Source organism: Nesoenas mayeri, assembly GCF_963082525.1.
Source record: "Nesoenas mayeri genome assembly, chromosome: 25".
Taxonomy (NCBI): domain Eukaryota; kingdom Metazoa; phylum Chordata; class Aves; order Columbiformes; family Columbidae; genus Nesoenas; species Nesoenas mayeri.
This window is the reverse complement of record NC_137549.1, coordinates 1225530-1247942: the sequence shown is the minus strand read 5'-3', so window position 1 is coordinate 1247942 and position 22413 is coordinate 1225530. Positions and strand designations below refer to the sequence as shown.

The 22413-nt window shown below is 62.0% G+C and overlaps 1 protein-coding gene and 1 long non-coding RNA gene across 8 annotated transcripts in view; one reads left to right on the top strand and one right to left on the bottom strand.

The window, feature by feature from the left end:
- Positions 1–17625, bottom strand: part of NFIC (nuclear factor I C) — a 46029-nt gene extending 28404 nt beyond the window's left edge. For 4 of the 5 annotated variants that reach the window (XR_013923324.1, XM_080359499.1, XM_080359501.1 and 1 more), the window contains exon 1: positions 14879–15869. Coding sequence is in view for 4 of the 5 variants with exons in the window: in XM_080359499.1 (XP_080215625.1) it covers positions 14879–14908 (30 nt within the window). In the remaining variant the exon portion in view is untranslated. Of the gene's footprint in view, positions 1–14878; positions 15870–17218 lie in introns of those variants that run through there. The other variant, XM_080359500.1, reaches the window with a different exon arrangement.
- Positions 17626–17978: 353 nt separating this feature from the next.
- On the top strand, positions 17979–22352 carry LOC308049696. Of its 3 annotated transcripts, none has more exons than XR_013923321.1 (4): positions 17979–18128; positions 19552–19692; positions 20803–20971; positions 21956–22352. It is a non-coding gene; the product is annotated as an uncharacterized lncRNA (long non-coding RNA). The 3 variants fall into 3 exon arrangements; XR_013923322.1 differs by having other exon boundaries at positions 21931–22352; XR_013923323.1 differs by having other exon boundaries at positions 19507–19692.
- Positions 22353–22413: the final 61 nt, after the last annotated feature.

Below are 22413 nucleotides of genomic sequence, written 5' to 3'. Positions count from 1 at the left end.
ATTCAAACGAGCCCTACAAATTGCTGCCATCCCCCGGCCCCACCACCCTTCACAGGCAGCTGGCAGCAGGGCTGTCTGCAGGGCTGGTGGGGGACACTGTGCCATTGTCCCCATCCCTGCCCTCCCATGAGGCAGTGCCACCCCAGGCACCGCTGCAGGGAGGTTGGGCAAGAACCAGGTCATCCTTGTCAGGAGAGGGATACGGGACCCTTGCTGCAAGGGCCAGGGGTCGCTCAGTGCCTGCCACAGGGTGGCAAGGGCGAGCCCCAGTTTTTGTGGGGCTCCGAGCTGGCATCCCCCACGCCTCCCGGTGCCACGGATGTTCAGATCCCACTTGGCTCCACATCTGGGAATCCCTCCAAAACCCATTGCATGCAGAAGCCCCTATGGCCCTTGGTGCCCCTGAAGTGATCACGGACCCCCCCGGCTCCCCGGGATTACGGTGGGATGGGAGCTGCGCTGAAAGCCGATCAGCCCCTCGCCAACTTTCCCTCCCGCCTGGCTTATCCCGCGCTGAGATGCCACACGGAGTTAAGCCGCTTTAGCGGGGCCAGGCAAGGGTGGCTGGGGGGCACCAGGACAGCCTGTCGGACGGGCGGGATGGCTGCAGCTGGGTAAGCTAGAGGATTAGGGACCGCCCCTGTGCCCAGCACCCCCAAATACTGCTGGCACCAAGCAGCCAGCGAGCCCCTCGGCTGGGCACACGGCCCCGGCTGACACCAGCCAGCCTGGTGTCCAGCTCCACTCCAGAAAGCAAAGGCAGGGATGCCATTTCTGCCTGTCCCTGTCTGCAGTCCCCGCCAGCTCCCCGCCGCAGCCAGCAGCACGAGTGCCGGCAGAGGGCTGGTTAAGTGTTTCTGCTGCTGTTTTTCCTTTGCGGGGCTCGGAAGCAGAGACGTGCTGCAATACCCCAGACGAGGCTGTTCCCGGGGCATTTCCGGATGGGAATCTGGCAGCAGAGCCTGCGCTTGGGCCTCATCCAGCCTGGGCTTGTAAAGCCCCATGACCCGGGGAAGAGCACGCCTGCATTGGGGTGCTGCCAGCCCCAGCACAGGGCCCCCCTCATACCCCCCTTCCAGGCACTGGTGGAGCACTGACTTTCCACACTAGATACTGTGAGGGGAAACTGAGGCACAGGTCAAGCCCAGCTCTGTCCTGGTGTCAGTCCTGCTGTGGACCAGGGAGGGGAAGGACTGATGCTCTGTGTGCTGCCAGGCACACCGTGCCAGGATTAGCTCCTCCGGCAGCCTGGGCTTTAGTGCCAGGGAGCTGGGGGGCACAGCCAAGGCGCTGCCTCTCCTCATGCTCCTGCCTGTCCTTACAGGCTCAGCCGGCGCTGGGGCTCTGCACCCCGGCTGCTCGGCCGCGGTGGGTGCTTTCCACCCTGGCTGCGGTGGGGGATGCTCGGTGCCATACAGCGACACAGCCCCCAGCACGGCCACCATGGCCGGGCACCACAGCATGGGGTGGCTGGGCCTCCGAGCATCCTCCACTCAAGCGCTTCGTCCAAACAGGTTGGGCTCAACAAAACACTCTGAATTTTCCAATTAAAAAATGTTTCCTCAGGAAATTCCCGAGCAGTTTTCATGGGAGGGGGATGCAGAGGAGGAGGAGGGAAACGGGAAGGGACAGTCACCCTGGCAGGGGGTTTTGCTTCCCACCGGCACGGCCCCAGCCGCGGGGAGGAGTGGGGATGCCATCTCCGTGCAGGCAGGGAGCGATGTGAGGCAGCCTCGCCGCATCCCGGCCCTGCAGGGACCACACAGGGTTTATTTTGTGAAAGGATGCTCAGCTTCCCCGCCAGCCAGCCGCACACCTCCGAACCGCTGCCGGCTCCCACAGCCGCTGCTCCAGCCAGGGCCCGCTCCCCGCGGCCACGCGAGCCCAGGCAGGGCCGGCAAGTTCGGTGCTGGCCGCCATGGCCCCATGGGAAGATTTGGCAGCGGAGAGATTCCTGTAATCCTGAAAATCTCAAAATCCCAGCCCCCAAATGGGGCACGGCAACGACTTGCTCCTCGCCCCAGTCTCCGTTTCCCCTCGCTGGAGCCGGCGGGCACACTCGGCACGGATGAAACGCGCTCGTGCGGCCCCAGCAAAGCCTCTGGTAGCCTCTTTTAACTGTTCACCGAAGCGGCCTTTGGTAATAAGTTAACCTGGTAATGAGACCTGTTGCTGAGACAGATGCAAATGACTGGGAAGTGCTCATTAGAGGGGATGGAAGGAGGCACTTAGGCCCTGAAAAGCACCCAGGCCTTCCCAGGGCTGGCCCTGCACAGTGTTAGAGCCCATTTTACAATAATTGCTCCAGAGGAGGAAATCTATTTGGATTCATCATAAAGTATTTATTAACAAGAGCTTATTCATAATTTTTGCTCTTCACCGGCATGGCGCAGCCAGGTTTCCCGGTGCGCTTGGCAAGTCCTAACGAGGCTTCCCTGGCGCTGCTGAGCAGCACTGCCATACCGGAGCAGGGAAACTGAGGCACGCCAGGCACAGGGCAGCGGGAGGGAGCGCAGTGGCAGCTGAAGCGCCCGGGAAAGCAGCTGGTGGTTGTACGAGCTGCGCTGGCCTCACCTGCGCACAACCAGCCTTGCGCCGGAGATGCCCAGGCAGAAGCTGTCACAGCCTCGCTCATCCCCAGCTCCTGGCGGCAGCTGCTGAGCTGGGGGGGACGACAACCCGATCCCGCACGTGCAAAGCCCCTCCTGCAGCCTGCGCTGCGGCACGGAGCCCCAGTGCCCGGGGCAGCCCTGCCGGCACTGCCGGTGTGGGCGGGGGTGAAGGCAGGACACAGTGAAACCTCCACTCAGCTCCTCGCCACAGCCTCCAAAGCTTTTTTTACCCCCGGAGCCAACAGCATCCTCCAGCCAACATCCGTGCACGGCTCACGGCTGCATATGGGCTGGACCGGACCCACAGCGTGCTCTGGATGCAGCCACCCTGTTGGGGGGGTCAGCCAGGATGGACACAAGGCCAGAAAGGGGCTCCCTCATGCTTCATTTGCTGCCTCGATGCTCAGCCCCACTCAGGATGGGACCGGGATGCAGGAGATGGGCTAATAAAGCACCCAGTGGTCACCACATGCATGAGACCACGGTGGCCCTGGACCTCTTGCCAAGCTGTCCTGTGCTCCCCACACCCAGCGCTGCCCAAAATGGCCCTGCTGGGTCCTTTGAGCCACCCCAGAGCAGACAGGTCCCTGCCCTGCCGCGGGCACTGCCAGCACCCCACGCCGGGCCGGTGCCCACCTGCCTGCGCCTACATGCCGGAGCGGGAGGCGATGCCGGTGCTCGCCCTCGCAGGTGGTGCGGCTGCGAGCGGGGGCGTGGGGAGCGCGCCGAGGCCACCGCCGCAGGTCATGCGAGGCCGTGGCAGACAGTCAATCTGCCTGTTGCTTTGGAAAACAGCAGGAAGAAAAGCAGCTCTCTTTGCAGCCCTGGGCTCAGGTGCCAGCCCCGCCTGGGCCCACGCCAGCCGGCACAGCCCTCCCCGGGGAGGCAGCACCGCCGGCAGCCGGGGCTGGCCCAGGTGGGCTGAAGCTGGGAGGAGCTTCTCCAGCAGCACAGTGCATGCCTCAACCGTGTGCCCATCACCCTGCCTCTTGTTCGCCCACCTGCACTCTCATCTCCAGCAAAAATTGCTGTTGCCAGGCCCAAACTGGGAAGCAGCGTGCATAGGGTGCAGGGAAGGGGTAAAGATGCCATGGGGATGGTACCCAGTGGCGGCACAGCCAGCACCACTGGGCGGAGGAGCCGGGAGGGCGCTGGGGAAGGACACCCGACACTGGGAGCGCCCAGGGCCACTCGCTGCTTTCCTGCAGATGCGCTTGCATCCCCAGTGCCTCAGTTCCCCCAGGTACCGTCTCTGCCCAAACCCCTTGGGGTGCGGGCTCAGCCACTTCCCGGGGTGACCCCACCAGCCCCCAGGGTGCGGCGCTGCCTTTGCGAAGATGGGGAAACTGAGGCATGGCACCTGCCGGGCCAGCCCGCAGCAGAGACGGGATGCGAGAGTGGCTGCTGGGGTCTGGGAAGAGCCCTGTGAGCAGCACGAGGGGAGCGCGGACAGGACCCGGCCCACGGCCAAGGAGACATCCCCCCACCCCGGGAAGCATCCCATGGCCAGCAGCGCCAGGGCCACGTGGCTTCCCAGCCGAAACCCCCCTGGGGCTCCAAGGAAAGGAAATGTTTTATGGAACTGGAAAAAGAAAAAGCTTTGCCAACAGGCCCCAGCACTGCCAGCTCGGCCGCCTGGCCCTGCGTCAGTGCGGGGCCCGGGGGTGGCCTGCTCCCCCTGCTCCCCCTGCTCCCTCTGCTCCCTCTGCTCCCCCTGCTCCCGCTGCTCCCAGCACGCGGTTTGGATGGCGGCTGTGGGGCAGTGGGGCTCGAGCGGTGCCCAAGTCCCAGAGCTTCGCTCGCACCATGGGGTTCCAGCGGGAAGCTGCTGGCTTGTGACACAGGGCCAGCGGCAGCTTGCACCCCCAGGAGTGCAGAGGGAAACTGAGGCACGAGAGACACCCTGGGGCTGGCACCACCATTTACGTGCTGCAGCGGGCAGGCAGCCCTGGCTTAGCATCCCCACTCAGCACCAAGGGAGCCGGGACCAGGCATGGTCCCCTCAGCCCCCTCAGGGGTGAGCCCAGGGGTGAACTTGGCTTTTGGCCCCCGATGAAGGTTTTATTTTCCTCCCCAACATATTTTTAGCCCTGCCTGCTCCATCCTGGCCTTTCCAAGGGGGATTAATTCCCTCCCTCCATCATGCAACATTAAAGCTGTGGGGGTGCAGAGATGAGTCCTCAACTCCCTGCCCTGGGTGCCTGCCGGGGGGTCACGGCACTGGGGGTGTCTCTACACCCTGTGATGGGGAGCACCACGATGGGCTCGCGGTGCTCACGCTGCTGCAAATCCAATCCCTAGTGGGCCGGAGCTAGTCACTGGTTAAAAATAGCCCCGGCCTTTCACTGAGGAGCTGACGACCTTGCAGGAGGATCGGCTGCCCCCAAGGCTGTGGCAGTGAAGAGTTCACGGCCCCCGCGCAGCCCCATCGCCTTTGCTGTGCCACAGACATGCCGGCGGTTCAGTCTCTGTGCTGGCATCTCACAGGCTCCCTGTGGGGCTGGAGACACCTGCCAGGAGCCTCCACCTAGGGATGGGGAAACTGAGGCACAGGGCAGGGACAAGCTCTCCTGGAGAGCAAAGGGAGATAAGGGTGTGCTCAAAGGTTCAGCACTGCCCCAAGCGTGGTTGGATCCCGCACCCCAAGTGCTGAAGGATGGGACTGCTTTAACTGGAGTGGGGGTTCATCTGCTTTTGGCAGCTCAGCAGAGCCTTCCTGGGGAGATTCAAAGGCTGAGCCTGGTCGGGTCCTATTTCGGGAGGGTTTTGGATGCCTCCCAAGTGGCAGGAGTGGGGGCTGGTCCGGACAAAGGGGCTCTGTTTGGGACACTGGGTTCCAGTGGTGCCCAGCGTGGCCGCTGGTGGCTGTGGCTGGTCCCCTTGCCCCCTGCCCAACCTGATCATTGACTCGTCACGCGGGGGATGAGTGCCCCTCTGCCATGTTTCGTGCTGATCCCCATGTGGAGGCAAACTGAGGCATGGGGTGGGACTGTCCTTGCCTCCTGGGCTGCTGCTGTAACCGCTAAGTGACACTACCATACCGTGGAGACAACTGTGCCAACCTGCCTCGTGACCTGGAGTCCACGAGCCACTGGCCCTGGGCTACTTGCCCGGGCTGGCCCCAAGCCATCCCCTGGGGGAGTCCAAGGTCCGGAGCGGGGCTGGGCTCTCTGGGAGCCAATACCCCAGCCGCCAGCTTCACGGCGGAGCAGAAGGAAACCTGACGCCATGGTGTGGTGCAGTGGGGTGCCAGTGGGGTGCAGGGCTGCCAGCACCACTGGCCTTGGGACTGGGGGTGACATGGGCTGAGGGCCTCCCATGTCACCTCGGTCCCCCCCATTGCCTACTCCAAGCCCTGGGGGCCTTTGGAAAGCCCCCAGGTTTGGGGGCCATGGCACCGTTGCCAGCGCAGGGACGCTTGCATGCTCTCTGCCACACGTAGAGCTGCGAGCGCCCACGTGTGCGCCCATGGGCACGGGGCACAGAAACCTCCAGGACGGAGACCGGCTGAGTGGGCAGGGTCCTCACCACGGTGATGCCGGGCAAGCTCCAGCCGGCTGCCTCCTGTCCCCAGCCCCACGCAGGACACAGCGAGGCCGTGGCTCGGCCCCAACACTGCTGCTGGCAACTCCCCTCTCCAACCAATTCACCACCACAAGGCGAGGAGGCTGGTGAGCGCGTCCCGGTTCCCTCCGGCGGTACCTCAGGATGCGATGCAGTCATCGCTAATGCATCTGGACTCATTTACAGAGATGAGAAAATGTTTCCAGGTTTCCCACAAAGTCCCATTAAGATCCCAGTTCCACACTATTTTTAGTGCTCTCATCAACAACGCTTTCGCCAGCCACCCCGGCGCTCCGGGGCCCCGTGGGGCTGGCGGGGGCACCCGGGGCACATACAATGGGACTGGGCAGCCTGAGGGGGTGAACCCCCGCCTCACATTCCCCAACCCAGCAGCTTTGCACCCGTAAGTGCTCCCCAGCAGTGGGGATGCCCCAGTCTGAGTTTCACTTGAAAGCAGCTCAGGAAGGAAACCTGGTGGGAAACAACAGCAAAAGCCGCCCCCAGTCGCTGCGGTGGGTGCGGAGCCCCAGGCTGAGGAACCCGGCTCATGGCTGGGGATGGAGAGGGCATGGCGGCGCTGGGCGATGCTCAGTGGGGCCGGGTACGCCAGTGGCGGCACAGGGTCACAGCCTATAGCATCAGTTTGTCACCCAGCGATGGCCAAACCACCCTCCCCCCCAGCAACTCCCGGTCCCCTGGCAGCACCTCCCTGTCGAGCCCACAGGGCTCCTGATGGAGCTTGGTGAGGGCAGGCACGGATCCTGCCCTCAGCCCTGCATCCCCCAGGCTATCTATAGCCATGACCTCAGCGGGATCTGGGGCAGGTGCCCGGCCATGTATCCTCACTTCTTGGCAGGGCTGCCGCCACAGCCCCCACCTGGTAAAGAGCTGCCGCCAAGCCGGGGCTTTTATCCCATACGCCCGCTAATCCGATGGGATTCGGTGTCAGGGGCTGCCCACGGTGGCTCGCAAAGGCTATTTCCAGAGAGGGACGCAGCCAAGCAATGGAGAGCGCCAGCCGGCAAGGGCAGACGGCGGGACCGGGTGTCACTGTGTTAGGTGACAGGGTCTGACCCCAGGGCCTGGACGAGAGGGGACGTGAGCAACCCAGCACTGAGGAGGTCGAGCAGGGGACGTCCCCGAGCCGGCAGGGGTGACCTGAGGACACCCTGCAGCTGCGTCCCGCAGGTGTTGGGGTCGCAGCCTCCCGCAGAGCCGGGGGGGGCCACCTGTGGGGAGGGACCCGCTCGCTCTCCGCCCATGTCCCCGGGGAAGTGGGGAAGGGGTGGCCCAGAGGAGGGGAATTTCCCCGACTTTTTTCTTCAACAAACTCCTGGGCTTGTGCAATTAGAGAAATTTGTTTAACAAACTCCCGGGGGAGCAGAGCGGGAAGGTGGGGTGGCGCACGGCCAGGGGCGCTGCTCGCACAGGCCCGCTCGCTGCCGCCTGTGCTTTGATCAGTGGCGCTTGGCTGGGGGAGCAGACGGGGTCCCCGCAGCCAGACGACGGCCCGAGCCGCGCTGCGCCCCATTGAGCGCCTGGGCAAACCGGGGCTTCGCAGCCCCCTCCACTCCCTCAGCCCCATCCCGCTGTCCTCACCCTCGCCGGGGCAGCACGGCCCCAGCACCCCGCTGCACCCCAACCTCCTGGGCCGCACGTGCGCACACACGCGTGTGCCCCGGCGCACCCGTGTGCGTGGCACCGGCTGGCGGGCCGGTGCAGGCTCCAGGTGTGCGCCTGTGCACGCTCACACTCCCTCTCTTTCTCGTGCAATGCCATTTCCATCAAAAACCCTTTACGCTGCACTTTTCGCCAGTGCCGCTTCATTGGTATTCACGCTGCGCTGCTCGCCTGTCCTGGCGCACAGGTTACTAAAGGCGATTTTGTGGTGCAGCGCGGCAGGGGTCACATTACAGCCCGCGCCGTCTCGCTTTCCCGAATCATTGGGCAGGAGCCAGGGGACGGCAGGAGAGGGGTGCAGGATCCGGCACATCACAGCTCCCACCCAGCAACTGTGGGGCAAAGCAGCCCCGCTGCCCGCGGTACCGGGGCGAGGCGGGCAGGCAGCTCTGCAGCAAACAGGGTGACGGGTGGCTCCCCGAGAGAGCATCCCCCTCCGCCCCGGCAGCCCCCCAGCCCCGGCACAAGGTGGGGCTGCATAGAGAGCCGGGCACACGCTTGGCACTGCCATCACCCTCGCTGATGTCTGGGTGAGGCCTGGGTGACATCCACCATGTCCCCAGCAGGACTGTGCCCCCAGGACGGCATCCTTGGGCGAGGAGGGAGGAGCGGCGCCTCTCATTTTGGGGCTGGTTTGGGGAAAGGGGAAATGTCTGGGTGGAAAATCAACACTTCTCTCTCTGGGTTTTTTTTTTCCTTTGAAAGCAAAAATATTTCTTGGTTTTTCATGATCAGAAACATGTTGGGGGTTTTTTTTGGACAACAGCCGGTCAAATACCATTTCCCTGTGAAGGGAATGCAGGGGCCCTTTGCAAGGAGAGCAAAAGCCTTCCAAAAAAACAAGATTAAAACCCCCAGTTTTTAAAAAAATCCACCTGGCCATGGTCTTGAACAAACTCCCAGGGAAGAGGGGTCAGCAGGAGGGACGGACACCGGCATTTCTCTGCCAGACAGCGCAGCCCGAGGGTGCCACAGCACGTCCTGGAGACGCAGTACTGGCTGGGGGGGTGATGCCCACAGCAGGCAGCCTGAAGCCCGGACCTGGGGATTTTGCCCCAAATGCTGATTAGACTTGGCTGCTGGCTGGGGAAGGGAGGATTAATGCGCTTTTAAAGCAGTGGCGAGTTAACTGAGAAATCAATCCTTGGCAGGGGCTGGGCCACGGGCGCCCCAGTGCGTGAGCACGGCCGCACCTGGGCTGTGGGATCCTTTCCCAGCTCCTCTCCAGGACTTGGGAAGCGCCGGGCCCTGGCGGCCAGCGCAGGGCGCTGGGTCTCAGCCAAGCTGGCACGGCGCGGCGCGGCCACGGGGGATGCCTGCCCGGGGCTGACTTGATGGATGGTGAGCCCAGCCACCCGGCCAGGAGTGAGCCAGGCTCTGGGATGCCTGTGGGGATCCTGTACATCCCCACCCCACAGCTGGCACATCCCAGGGGTCCGAGCCCCCTCCCCAAGGGTGACACTGTCTCTTGGTGCCCAGCTGGCCAGGGCAGAGAGAGAGCGAGCTCAAGCTCTTCCCTGTGCCAGTTTGGTGCACCCCAAACCTCCAAAGGTTCTTTGGTACCCAAAACACACAAGGGTTTTGCAGTGGGCACCTCCCATGAGGCTGTGCCCCTTGCAGGCCCAGCACAGCCAGCAGCCCCCAGCTGTGACATGAGGATGACACTGGTGATGCCACGTGGTGCCAGCTCAGTGTGGCAGGGCTGAATACCCAGCAATGCCCTGGCTGCTCCCTGTCACCTTTGCCGCGCTGTCCTGACCTGCACAGCACTCCCCGAGGTGCCACAATCTCTGCCCTGTGGGTCCCCGAGGAGCAGATCGCACCCCTGCCACCCCGACGCCCTGTCTGCACCCCCTGGGCCAGGTGCAGGGACTGAGGGGGATGGGAACCCCCCGCCCCTCCGGCGAGCACTCAGCCCCCTCGGCCGTGCTCAGTGCCGGCACCACCATCCCTGCGCAGGAAGAGCCACAGCCCGGCGGGGGCGGCAGGCAGCCAGCCTCACAGCCAGATATCGTGTCCCTCTCCAGTCCTCCTCCCTCCCCTCCAGCAAAGGACCATGGGGACGCTCCCCATATCACCATCGTCCCCATCCCTGCCACCTAGGGCTCCGTAGCGTCCAGGGGACAGGCATGAGGAAGGCTGGCACAGGCTGCACTGGGCAAGGAAAGCTGACAAGAGGGCAGGGCAAGATGTCCCTGTCCCCAAGGGCATACTTGGCCAGCCCCAGGGAGCCCTGCCTTGCAGGGACCTGCCTCCATCACCCCAAGGGCAGGGGACAGTGTCCCCACTTCCCGCCTCCAGGCCCTCCGCACCACACACAGCTCTGGCCTGGGATGGATCCCTTGCTGCCACCGTGGCAGTTTTCCCCTGGGGCTCTCAATCTCCTGGTGCTGCCCAGGGGAGCTGCCTTTCACACCCTTTGCCACACGCCAGCACGGCTCCTCTGCCGCTGAGCCTCACCGCACCGGCACTGCCCCGTCCGCACCGCACCGGCCACGCTGCAGCCACCCCTGCAACAGGGGAAGAAACTGTCTGGTCAAAGCAGGCTCAGGCTATGGCTCCGGCATCCATCCCCAGCCCACCCGGGCTCAGGGGAATAAAAAAAGTACCAAAGCGAGTTATTCCTTGCTCACTTCAAGAGAGCCAGGCAGAGAGCTTGGCCCAGTGGCTGGGCTTTGTTCAGCGAGCTGCAAAGGCGCACGCACGCTCGCGGCGCTGGGCACGCGGCGGGTTTGCTCCCTGCCCTGATGCGGAGGGAACCGCAGGCATGGAGGGAAGCACAGGCAGGGCAGAGCTGCCCGGGAAGGTGAATTACTGGTGGGCGCCTTGGCGTGCTGGAGAAAGGCGGCTGATTTATTGTGCAAGGGCCCAGTCAAGTTCAAGGAGACGCAGTGGAGAATGGTGCAGCACGAATGCCGGACACCCAGCTGCTCGGCTCTCACCTGATGGCATGTCTCGTGCAGCAGGCCTTATCCTGCCCGCACATCCCTGCCCTCCAATCCAGCCTTGTACGCCGCACTTAAACCAGGATCTATTTTCCCGGGTGAGGATTTAAGATCAGCTTGGGCAGGAGCAGCGGGGTCCCTGGCAGCGCTGCCGGCGCGAGCAGCGGGCAGGACTAGCTGGGGCAGGCGGGCACAGCACGGCGGGCGCCTCATGGGGAAAGCGAGGATCTCCCGAAGGTTGCATTTAAAGAACGGCCTCATTGTTTTTCCCAAACAATACTCAGCAGATGGGAGAATTGAAAGTGTGTTGCAACCTTCCCTCTCTCCCCCCGCCGTGCCCTGCTTGCTGCTCCCATCCTTTGGCAGCCGATACGAGCTCCCGGCTGGAAACCAGCTCGCTGGAGCTACTGGTGGAGGGGGCGAGCACCGGAGCTCCCCTCTCTCGCTGAAAAGCCACACAGCTTTCAGGAAGGAGGTTTGCCAAAGGATGCCCCGGTGGGATGTGCCCAGTGGGCAGCTCCCCATTACAGCCACGTGCTCAGGCCAGTGGTGGCAGCCAGGTGATGTGCAAAGCCAATTGGCGGCGGCCAGGGAGAGACAAGGTCCCCCTCGGTACCCAGGAGACGCGGCTGTGATTGGGTCACGGGGCCATAACACCTCTCGCAGCCTGGCTCTGTCCCCTGGGCACCGCGGTGTGCCCATTTCCTTGGGTCCTGATGGCGGCTGCCAGTACAGAGGTTTGTGCCAGGCCAGCTTGGCTGGGCTGCCTCACCAAAGCCGCTAGGACTCGGTGCCGCCGGCTATGGCATGTGCAGGGGTTCACTCCTGGTCACCAGCTCTCAGCTGGATGGTGTGGACATGTCGCCTCGGCACCGAAACCAGCCTCCAAGGATGCACCTGAGCAAAGCAGGGGGAGCCAGGTGAGGAGCCTGTGAGGTGCAGCCCTCTCCTCCCTCCTGGGCCCCAGCAAACCCCTGGAGCCTGGGAGAGGTCTCTGGCTGGACCCAGCAGGACGCCCGGCTCGCGCCGCTCCGGCTGCGCTCGAGGCTGGTTCCCAGCACAGCTCACTCCCAGCACACGGGTACCAGGGAGGGGGGCTCAGGGAGCCCCAGGGCAACTGCCAGGTGCAGAGACGAGCCAGAGGTTTGCAGGAGCATCGCGGGTCGTAAAATCTGCACACCTGCCTCCCCAGAAGCATCCCAAACACCTGCCCCTCACAACCCCAGGAGCCAGGGATAACCATTACGGCTCTGGAACCACCACTGGCTCCCCGGCAGCATCTCCCAAGAGACACACGTGTGGAGCCAGCGGCGGGTGCTTAGCGCTGGGGTTATTTCAGAGTCCTGGCAGCCAGAGCCCTCCCCCGCTTCCCCGTGGGCAGGGTGAGGCCTCGTGCGTGGCGGCGATGCCGGAGCCGCTTCCCTGCTAATCCAGGCAGCTCCCTCGACTTCCTTGCCTATCCGCGAGGGGGGACCGAGGTGAGCGGGGGGAGCGGGAGGATGTCCCCAAGCAGGAGCAGGGAGCTGAGGAAGGCACAAAGCCACTCTCCTTGCCTAACAGGAGACTCAGCCGGAGCCCTGGCCAGGACCGTGTTGTGGACAATGCCTTTGCCAGGGCTATTTTGGTGCCGTTGCTTTGCCAAGCCCCAGCTTGGACCAGCTCCGGCTGGGAAGGGCGGCTGCCCGAGTGGTAGCCGGGGTCCGAGCGCCCATGCCAGGCTCGAGGAGCCGGCGGCAGCGGTAGCGGCGGGCAGAGGCGCGAAGGCAGTGGCAGGGCGGCTCCCGCAAACGTTCCAATGTATCCACATCACCATCCAGGGCTCCCGAGCCCGGGCGAGCCTCCCGCCGCGCGGGTGGGATGGGAACGGCTCGGCTGGCGGCAAGGGGAGCGGTGGGGGGGCTGGATCCGGTAGGTGCAGACAATGTCTGATCCCATCCAAGCTGGGCTGGACTGAAGCTGAGGCTACGCCAGGGCAAGGAGGGGGAAACCGGAGCCTTCCCCGTGCAAAGGCGGCAGGGCGGGGGCCGGGATCCGCGGGGGGAAAACCAGCTCCCCCCCGTCGGCCGGGTAAAGAGCTGGGAACAGCACGGGACTGTGAGCAGAACGGCTCCCGCCAGCCCCGGCCAGAGGCCGCGGGGCTTCCCGCATCAGACCAGTGCTGTCGGCCGGCAACAGCGGGCTCTGCCAGCACAGCGCCGCGGGAGACGGGGTGGCAGGGGGTGGGGGAGCCATGGGAAGGACGGAGGGGAGGGAAATAAAGGGAAAGAAAATAAAGGAGGAATAGTAAAAAGGAAAAGAGAGAGAGGAGAGGAGAAAAAGAAACAGAAAAAAAGAGAAATAAAAAGAAAAAAAGAAAAAGAAAAAAGAGAAAGAGAGAGAAAAGAGAGAGAAAGAGAAAAGAGAGAGAAAGAGAAAAGAGAGAGAAAGAGAAAAGAGAGAGAGAGAAAAGAGAGAGAGAGAGAAAAGAGAGAGAGAGAAAAGAGAGAAAGAAAAAATGAAAAAGAAAGAAAAAGAAAAAGAAAAAGAAAAAGAAAAAGAAAAAGAAAAAGAAAAAGAAAAAGAAAAAGAAAAAGAAAAAGAAAAGAAAAAGAAAAAAGAAAAAGAAAAAAGAAAAAAGAAAAAGAAGAAGATTGAAGTGTGACCCTTGCCAAGTCAACCACACAACAGGGAGCACCATCCTGAGGGTCATTAGAGCAGCCCCGGAGCTGCCCACCGTGCCCATGCCCATCGGTGCCCACGCTCGTGCCCGCGCTGCCACCGGGCTCACAGGCTGCGCCGCACCCGGCGAGAGCCAGAGCTGAGGCCGGACCCCGTGCTGCCCTGCGGCACAACACAGGTGCCACGGTGCTGCCGAGGGGAACCCCTGAGCCCCCAAGGGGCAGCTGAGTCCAAGCCCCTGCAGTAGGGCTGGATCCTGCCCGCAGCTCCGGCCCAAGGGATGAGATCTTGCAGGAGAACCCCTGGTGCAGGCATGGGGGTCTGGCAGCAGCCCCCCGGGAGCAGAGCCCTCGTGGGGTGCGGCACGAGGCTGGATTTGGAGCGGGCAGCGGCTGCCAGCAGGGAAGAGGTTACGAGCTGGGGGGGAAGCTGCCTGCTCAATAATTAAATAAATATCAGCGATCAATAAGGACAGAGCAAAGGCAGAGCCGCAGCGGTCATGCTGCGGGCAGGGGGGATCCCCAAAGTCTCCCCACTGCAGGCACACCAACTTGGGAGAAGGCTTTGGGGACACCCCCCTTGCTGGCACCTGGGCCCTGGCACAGCCACCCTGCCGCGCACCACTGGGCCACGTCGGCGTGGCCTGGAGTGACACCAGTGTCCCCACGCACAGCTCAGGGCTGCCCCTCGACACCTCTATGTGCAGACGGGTGCTCAGATCACTCCTCACCCCAGAGACTCAGGGGGTGCCCCCCACACCCTGCCCACGCGTGACCTCCACCGCCCCTTTGCTGCCAGCACGGCATGGTGCAGCCAGTTGCAAATTGTTCCAAACTCGGCGGATTTTGAAGAAAACGCCTGTGCCCCCCCCCCCCCAACCTTCTTGCAGTTGGGTTGCTGGGGGGGGAAGGAAAAAGTTTCATGCTACGCAAGAGGCGACACGGCCGAGGCCGAACCCGCAGCGCCGAGCCCCTCCCAGCGCCCCCGAACCCACCCGGGGACCCCTCACCCTCCACCGCGTCCCCCTGCAACCCCGCAACCCCAAAGTCGGCGGCTTCCCCGCGCCACCCACCTCTGGGCACAGCGAGAAAGAAATACAGCCCAAACCACAATGCAACCTTCCCCCCCCCCGCGTCCCAAGTGAAAGTGGAGGCAGAAAAACCCTTAAAAGCACCAGAAACACCCAGAAAAACCTTAAAAAAGGTGTGGAGTGGGGGAACCAAGAGGGAAACGCGGCTCATTCGAGCAGTCCCACACCAGCCCAACCCGCCCTTGCCCTGTTATGATTATTTTTATCGGGGGGGATGTATTTTTTTTCTCTTTTCTTTCTTTTTTTTTTTTCTCTCTTTTCTTTTTGCACTGCAACTGTAAAAGTCCGTTGCGGCGAAGGGGAGAAAGCGGGGGGACACGGGGGGTTACCTGGGTCAGGCAGAGAGGAGACGAGTACATCCCGAGCCGCGCTGGGAAAGTGGCAAATTGCAGGGCTGAGGCTCAAGGCGTAAAAGTTACTGAGTCATTTCGGAGGCTGGAGCGGTCCGGGCGTTTTTTCTCTCTCTCCTCCGGAGCGGCTCTGCGGGCCCGGGGGGGGCGGCCGTGCGGGGGGGCGGCCTCGCGGGGGGAGAGGGGGCCGAGGAGGAGATAAAAAGGGTCCAACTTTCACCTCCCCCTCCAAAAAAATGAAAAACAAATAAAAAGCAATTCCCCCCCCACCCTTGGAAAAGAAAGCGCTTTTTCTGTTGTTGTTGTCTGTTGGGGGGGGCGCGTTTTAAAGAGGCAAAAGGCTCATCTTCGCCAGGGGGGTGTCGAGGAGGTCCGCACCCAGCCTGCAGGCGGGGGCAGCGGGGAAGTTAGAGGGGAAGCGGCTCCATCCGAGACACGGGCAGCGGGGAGAGGGAGGGAAGGAAGAATGGGAAAATGAAAAAAAAAAACCACGAAGGAAAAAAAAAAAAGGAGCGAGGAATGAAGTGACGTTATGAAAAAAGCCCATCCCAAAATATTACATCCCATTTAAAGATGTAGGAACCCCCTTTGGCTCGCAGGGACGAGGCGCTGCGGGGCAGGGGCGAGCGGGGGAGGGACGGGCCGCCCCCTCCACCCCCCGCCCCGGCCGGACAGCGCCGGGCGAGCTGCCCCTTTTTTAAAATTAATTATTATTATTATTTAATAAACGGAGCCAATACGTCGAGGGAAGAGAAAAAAAACCTTGCAGATTCGTGTGCAACTTCTGGTCAGCAACAGCGGGAGACGCTGCCCCGGTGCGGGGCCGGGGGGGGGATGCCGTCCGCACCTCTCCCCGCCACTCGCGCTCCCTCCCGCCGCATGCCCGCTCCGCCCGCGGACAGGCGCTTATCCCCCCACCCCCTTATTTAACGACCGGCAGCATCTCGACGCTCTTCCCCAGCTCCGCAGGGGTGGCGGGGGGGAAGCGCCACGGGCAGCCCCGCGTCCTCCCCGCCCCGAGCGCACAAAGGGAAAGGAAGAAAAAGCGGAGCCCTGCGCCCGGCAAACTCTAAACCGCAAGTTCTCACTCCTGCAACACCACCGCCACCAACCAATTCTGCAGCCTTTAATAAAACCTAATTAGAGAGCGAACGAGGGCGAGAGCCACGTACAGAAAAACAAAGGGAATCCCCGACTCCTAATTGTGAAAGTGAGTTTCAGCCCCGCAGGATGGCGGGCAGCAGCCTCCCGAGGCTGGCGATTTATTCAGCCCCGCTCTCACCTCCCTTCAGACACGCATATATGTATTTTTTTTAATTGCTCCCTGCAGTGACCTGAAATCCAGGCAGGGACCGCTGCCCGCTCCGAGCCGCTCCCGCTGCGGGGCCGCGCTCCAGCCTGGCCTCGCTGTCCCCGAAGGAGGAAAAACAACGTGTGTTTTGACTTTTGTTCCTCGCTCTGCCGGGGCACACGACCCTGCCAGACCCTCTCCCCGCATAACTGATCTTCACTCGCAACTTTTGCCGGCCCCTGCAGGACGATCTCCGGTCCGAGCTTTTGGGGTTTACGCCCTCCCTGCCTTTCCCCCTGTATGAAAACCAACCCTGCAGGCATCCCCGCTCCCGCGGGATGCGGCTCCGCGCAAACTTCACCCGCCGCCGCCCCCGCCTCCTCCATCCTCCCCCCGCGGCCGCTGCGCTCGGGGTGGCTGCGGCCGGGGGGGCCGCGCCGCTGCGCTTCCCCCATGGCCTGGCAGGAGGCGAAGCAGGAAAAGCCCAGCACGGCGGGGACGGGGAGATCTTTTTATTCTTACATCGAGGACGGTGACTGATTTTCATTTTTGCCCCTTCCCCCCGCCCCGGGCGCGGGCAGCGCGGCCTCAGCGCAGCGCGGACTTGAGCGCGACCCTCCCGGGCGTCACTTCCAAGTTCAAGTCGGTGCGGCTGGCAGCCTCTCCGCCCCTTTTTTCGCGGCCATTTTCAGCTCCATCCAGCCCTCCGCGGGCTGCAGAGCCCCCCCCCCGCGCCGCGACCTCCCCGCCGGGCGGCTCCCGCCTCCGCCCCCCCCCTTATACCGCGGGGAGGGGTGGGCAGGAGGAGGAGAAACGGTGGCAACTTCCCTCCGCCACCCCGGCACCCCCTTCGCGCACCCCCCACCTCCCCCCCCCCCGGGGCACCGGGTTGAACTCCGCTCCCAGCCCCGCCGCCCCCTCCCCGGCAGCCAACTTTTGCTGCGGGGTGCACACGCAAATACACGCACACGGGGTGGGGGGGGAGACGAGGAAAGTAGAAGAGAAAACGAAAGTGTCATGGGACCTACCATAGCCAAGTGCACTTAACGGGCTTCCAAGTTGCTGCGAAAAGCAAAGCAAAGAGGGTGGGTATTTTTGGTATTTTGTTCTAAAACGTGTGTTTTCCACCAAGCCGAAGGAGGAGGAAAAAAAACCGTTGCCCCCAGAAATAAGAAAAAAATATTAAAAACCCCAATAATAATAAAAGCTCCTCCCCGAGGCCACCGGCAAAGTGTCCTCCGCGGGCGGTCACCCTCTCTCCGGCTCCGTCTCGCTCCCGGGGGCCATGCTCCGGCCTCAGCGCGTCGGGGGCCGGGCCGGGCCGGGCTCCGGGCCGCCGGGCATGGGCCGGGCCGGCAGCCGCCGGCGGCGAGTTCCGGGTGGGCTGCGGGAGGCGGCGGGGCCGGCGGGCGGCGCGGGGCGGCGGGAGCGCGGTGCCCGCACCCAGCCCGGCCTCATGCGCCGCGGGGGTGGCGGGCCTGGGGGGGGACGGGACGGGCGGGCGGGCGATGGTTATTTTTGGAAGGCAATAAAAAAATATTTTTTTTTCTTTTAAATAATAGTAATAATAATTAAAAATAAAAACAACCAAAAAAACGGGGAGAGGGCCGGGCTGCGCCTAGGGCAGAGCAGAGCTGGCATCCCCCCCGCCCCTCCCCAGCGAAGCCCAACTCCGGCCGGGCACGGCTCCTCCTCGCAGCCCGCAGAGCCCCGGCCCCATCGCCGCCGCCTCCTCCCGCCGCGCCGCCTCCGCCTCCTCCTCCTCCTCTGCCTCCTCCCCTCGCCCGGGGCACCGGCGGCGCTGCGAAGGGGACGCTCCCGGTGCGGGGGCGGGGAGGGAGAGGGGGGAGGAGGAGGAGGAGGAAGAAGAAGACGAAGAAGAAGAAGGCCCCGGCCCCGCTCGCCCGGCAGCGCGACGGCGGCCCCCGGATGGTGCTGGTAGGTGGCGGGGGCTGCGTCGCGGCCCCCCCGGGGCCGGCTGGCTGCGGAGGGAGGCGCGGGGTGGGGGGGGGGAAGGAAGGAGGGAGGGATGGGGGGGCGCGGCCCCGGTGCGGAGCTACCGCAGAACGGGGAGGAGCCGCGGGCAGCGCCGGGCCCGGCCGCCCGCCCCCGCAGCGGCACCGCGGCGTGCGGCACCAGGGCGTGCGGGCACCGCGGCCCCGACCCCCGCCCGCGGGCATCCCCCGTGGCCCCGCACGGCCCCGGCCCCCGCCCACGGACACCCCCACGGACACCCCCACCCCTGTTCTGCGGACATTCTCCACTCACCCCCATTTGTGCCCCACGGACACCCCCCTCCGCGTCCCCTGATCACCCCCCCAACCTCAGGGCCCCCCCAAAGCATCCTCCATTCCCACCCCTCCACGCTTTTCAGGGTGCTCCATCCCTGGCCCCCCTATTTCCCTTGTGCCCCTTCAGCACCTTCAGTCCCCCATACTCCTCGTACCACCCCCCAGCACCCCCTTCTCCCAGCCGGGTCCCGCTTCTGCACCCCCCGTCTCTCTTAAAGCCACAGACCGCTGTGCAGCCGGTACGCGGGGGCTGGGGGGGCGCTGGGGTCGCCCCTCCACCCCAGTCCCAAGGGGGCAGCGACCCGGGAGCGCGGTTGGGTCCGGGAGAGGAGGAGGGAGCTCTGGGGGGAGCGTGTCCCTTCATTCCTATTGACTCTTTCTGTGTCTGGACCTGTATTTTTAACCTGTGTTACCGTGTTATCCTTTAATCTTTTAATCCTTTCCAATGATATTTTTCTATGGGAAGGCAATAAAAATTAGATTTTCTTTCCCAATTTACGAAGGCCCGAAGCAAGCGCTGTACCCCCGTGTTTTAGGCACGCTCCTCGTCTTAAGCAAACGGGAACATAATCTGTCTGTTTCATGCTCAAAGATTTCAGTGTGATAAATATTATGATAAATATTTTTTATATCTTTTTGAAATAAAATTAAAACAAGCTGCCCTGACATCCCCGAGTTTTTATTTCATCATTTTCTCCTTTTTTTTTTTTTTTTTTTTTTTTGGAGAACTCGGCAGGCCCTGATCATTTTCACAAGGGATCAGCCCGATTTTAACAGGGATTTTGTATATATTAGAGGTTTATTTAATCCATGCCCGTATCCCCTTTGCCTGCTAAACCCCCCGTGCGCATACCGAGATACTGGATGTTACACGGCATAATTTGTGCGTTCACAGGGTGTATTTTACTGCTGCTCAAGTTGTTTGTCAGACACTGAAGTATGGCACTCAGCCTTATGGAAACGAGATTAATTTGGGTCCAGATTTATATTAAAAAAACCACATTCTTTATATTTACTAGCCCTAGAATTATTTTTTTTTTCCCTCATCACCATCTGCTCCCCCAAAAAAGCCGCTTCCCTGTTTTGAAGCCGAAGAAAAGGCTTCTGGCTGAAAGGAGCGGTTCGCCCGCCTCGTCCCGGCTCCTGGAGGAATGTGAACTCGCGGTAACTTTGCTGGCAGAACGCAGGTTTCATTTTCTGCCCGACGCCAGGTGAGATGCGGCGCAAAAATAAACCTGGGGAAGGATTTGCCGATTGTCAGGGAATCCACGGACCCACCGTAGTCCCCCACGGCCGATTTTTCACCGGTTCCAAGGCTGCTGCCGGCACCCGCCTGCCCCCCCCGCCCCCTTCCCCAGTGCTTTCTGGTGCTGCAGCGATCCCTCTGCGCCCCGGCTCCCGCGTTTCGGGGGGACGTGGACGTGCGGCTGCAGCGCCGGTGCTGCGGCGGTGCCGGCCGTGCCGGGCTGCGGTGCCACCCTGCTGACGGGCCGGCGAGGAGGGGAAAGGGGACGATCCCCGGCGGGGGGGGAAAAGCAGCGCTGGGTTTTTATTTTCACTTTTGCAAGGGCCTGGGACTCGGGACGATGGGGAAGGGGGCTCTGCCTTATCTATTTTTGTAATGCTGTTGAAGTATTTCCTGGACGATTCAAAGGTGGGGTTGAAGGGCTGCTGGCCCCATCTCTGAGCCACCCTCATGGATTTCCAACAGCACGCTTTGTGTCCCCCCTAAATTAATCCCATGTCTCCTATCTCAGCGAGGGGCCTGGGGACTGATCCTGCAAGAACCACAGAGGCAACAGCCTGGGGCTGGAACCATCTCGGTGCAGCGAGTGGCACCTGTAGGTCCCTGATGCTGGCGAGGCCAGAGGGACGGTGACCCGGCCGTGGCGCCCGAGCTGGGCAGCTCTGCTAGGGGTGCACGTGGGGTGCAGATGAGGTGCAGGTGGGGGGGTGCAGGTGGGGTGCAGGCTAGGAGTGCAGGCTGGGGGTGCAGATGAGGTGCAGGTGGGGGGGTGCAGGTGGGGTGCAGGCTTGGGGTGCAGGCTGGGGGTGCACGTGGGGTGCAGGTCGGGTGCAGGTCGGGGGGTTGCAGGCTTTGCTGGCCACAGGGCTGGGGAGCAGCCCCTGGACGTCGCTGCTGACCTGTCCCCATTCCCTGCAGCCACCGCAGCCTCAGCCCCCATTCCTAGAATAAACCTCAGTCAGAAAACTACCAAAAGAACAATAAGCCTTTTTTGTTGTTGTTTCTGGGCTGCCTGTACACAGCATTACAAGTAGGGGAGGGGGAAATCCAAGCCCAATTTTATTTTCCTATGCAGGTCATCTCTGCTGCCTCAAATGAAAAAAAACAGAGGGGGGAATTGGAGTCTGGTTCTGTTTCTCCTAATGTTTTTTCGCAAGGGTGGAACCTGGGGGCTGAAGCTGAGTTACTCCTGTTCTGGTGCAGAGGCGGAGGGGCTGGATCAGGCCCTTTGTTTCGTTCCTCAGGTTTGTACCACAGCCCGTTCACAGGCTCCGGCCGCCTGGCTATAAAACCAGCGCTAAGCACAAGTGGAAATGTCCCTGCCCTAACCCCTCACCCAGTGAAATCTGCTGGTGGAACCCCACACTGGGGGCTCAGGCTGTTCCCCCCCGGCCATGTGCCCGTGGGCTGCCCAGCACCGACCCAAACCGCGAGCCCCCGGCACGGCCACGCTGCGCGTGCCCCCTCCCCTGAGCTGGGCTTTATTTCTAAAGGGCATTTCATGGTTGATTTGTGCTGCTAGAGACACCTCGATGCCAACTTGTGGGCTCAGCCGATGGGTGCAGACACCCGTGGGGCGGCGCAGGGCTGGGTGACCCCCCCTGTGCCCACGGGAAAGCGTCCCCCGGCCCCACCAGCTTGTTTTTGGGTTCATTTCTAGCATTTTCGCAGGGTTTTTTCCGAGGCCCCATTCTGCTGGCTGAGCGCTCGGGATCGCCAGCACCACCAAGCCACAGCCCTCGCTGCGAAGAGAGAGAGAAAGGGAAATAACCCCCATTGGAATCGCTTTGTTGCTGCCTTTATTTTCTTTTAAAGTAACTTTTAAAGAGAATATTCTGGTTTTGACCAGAATTTATTTACTTTATTCCTGCATATGGCTCTTGGCGGGGATCCCGAGCAGGCAGCGCGCTCTGGCCCGGCTCAGCTCGGAGCCAAAACGTGCAGTGAAAAAGGGGTTCTTTTTGTCATTTTCTCTTTCTTTGTAAAGCGTGTTTTTAACTGGTGAAACCGATGGTGACAATGGGGGGATTTTAGTGAAAGAAATTGGTAGCAGAATTCAGTGAATTATTCTGCAGGAATTTCAAGGTTTTTTAGGATATTTTGCTATAGCTTTTTTTTCTTTTCTTTTGGCCGCAGGTTCGATGTAAAAAAATAAATATAAATTCCATTTCTTTTTTTTCCCCATCTGTATTTCTTCCATCAGTTCAAACATTACCTCTGCCCCCCAGATTTCTTGGAAACCGGACCCTGAAGAGCTGCGGGCGGTGAGAATCGGCCGCCCCAGCCCTTTCCGCAGCGCCCGCACCGCGCCGGCAGCCCAGCTCCCCAGGGCCTGTGCCCCAGTCACCCTCAGCGTTATTTCTGTGCATCGAAAGGGAGAGTTTAGTGCCTCTTCCCCACGTGTGCTGGTCCCACTGCTGCCGAACGGCTTCGAATCCACTCACGGGGCCGCAGCAAAACCTCGTCGGGTTTTTGCAGACGTGTGGATGGAGGTGCCGGGAACTCTTGCAAATGCTGAAATTTCACTCTCTTAAAACCAAACAAAATAACCAAACCCCCAAATGCAACCAGGAAACATTTCCTAACTTGGTTTTCCCCCCCCGCTCCCGCAAAAAGAAATAAAAAGAGCGGCCGCTGTCCTAGGGCTGGTTTGTGGTGGCAGTGTCGGGGAATTTGGGGAAATTTC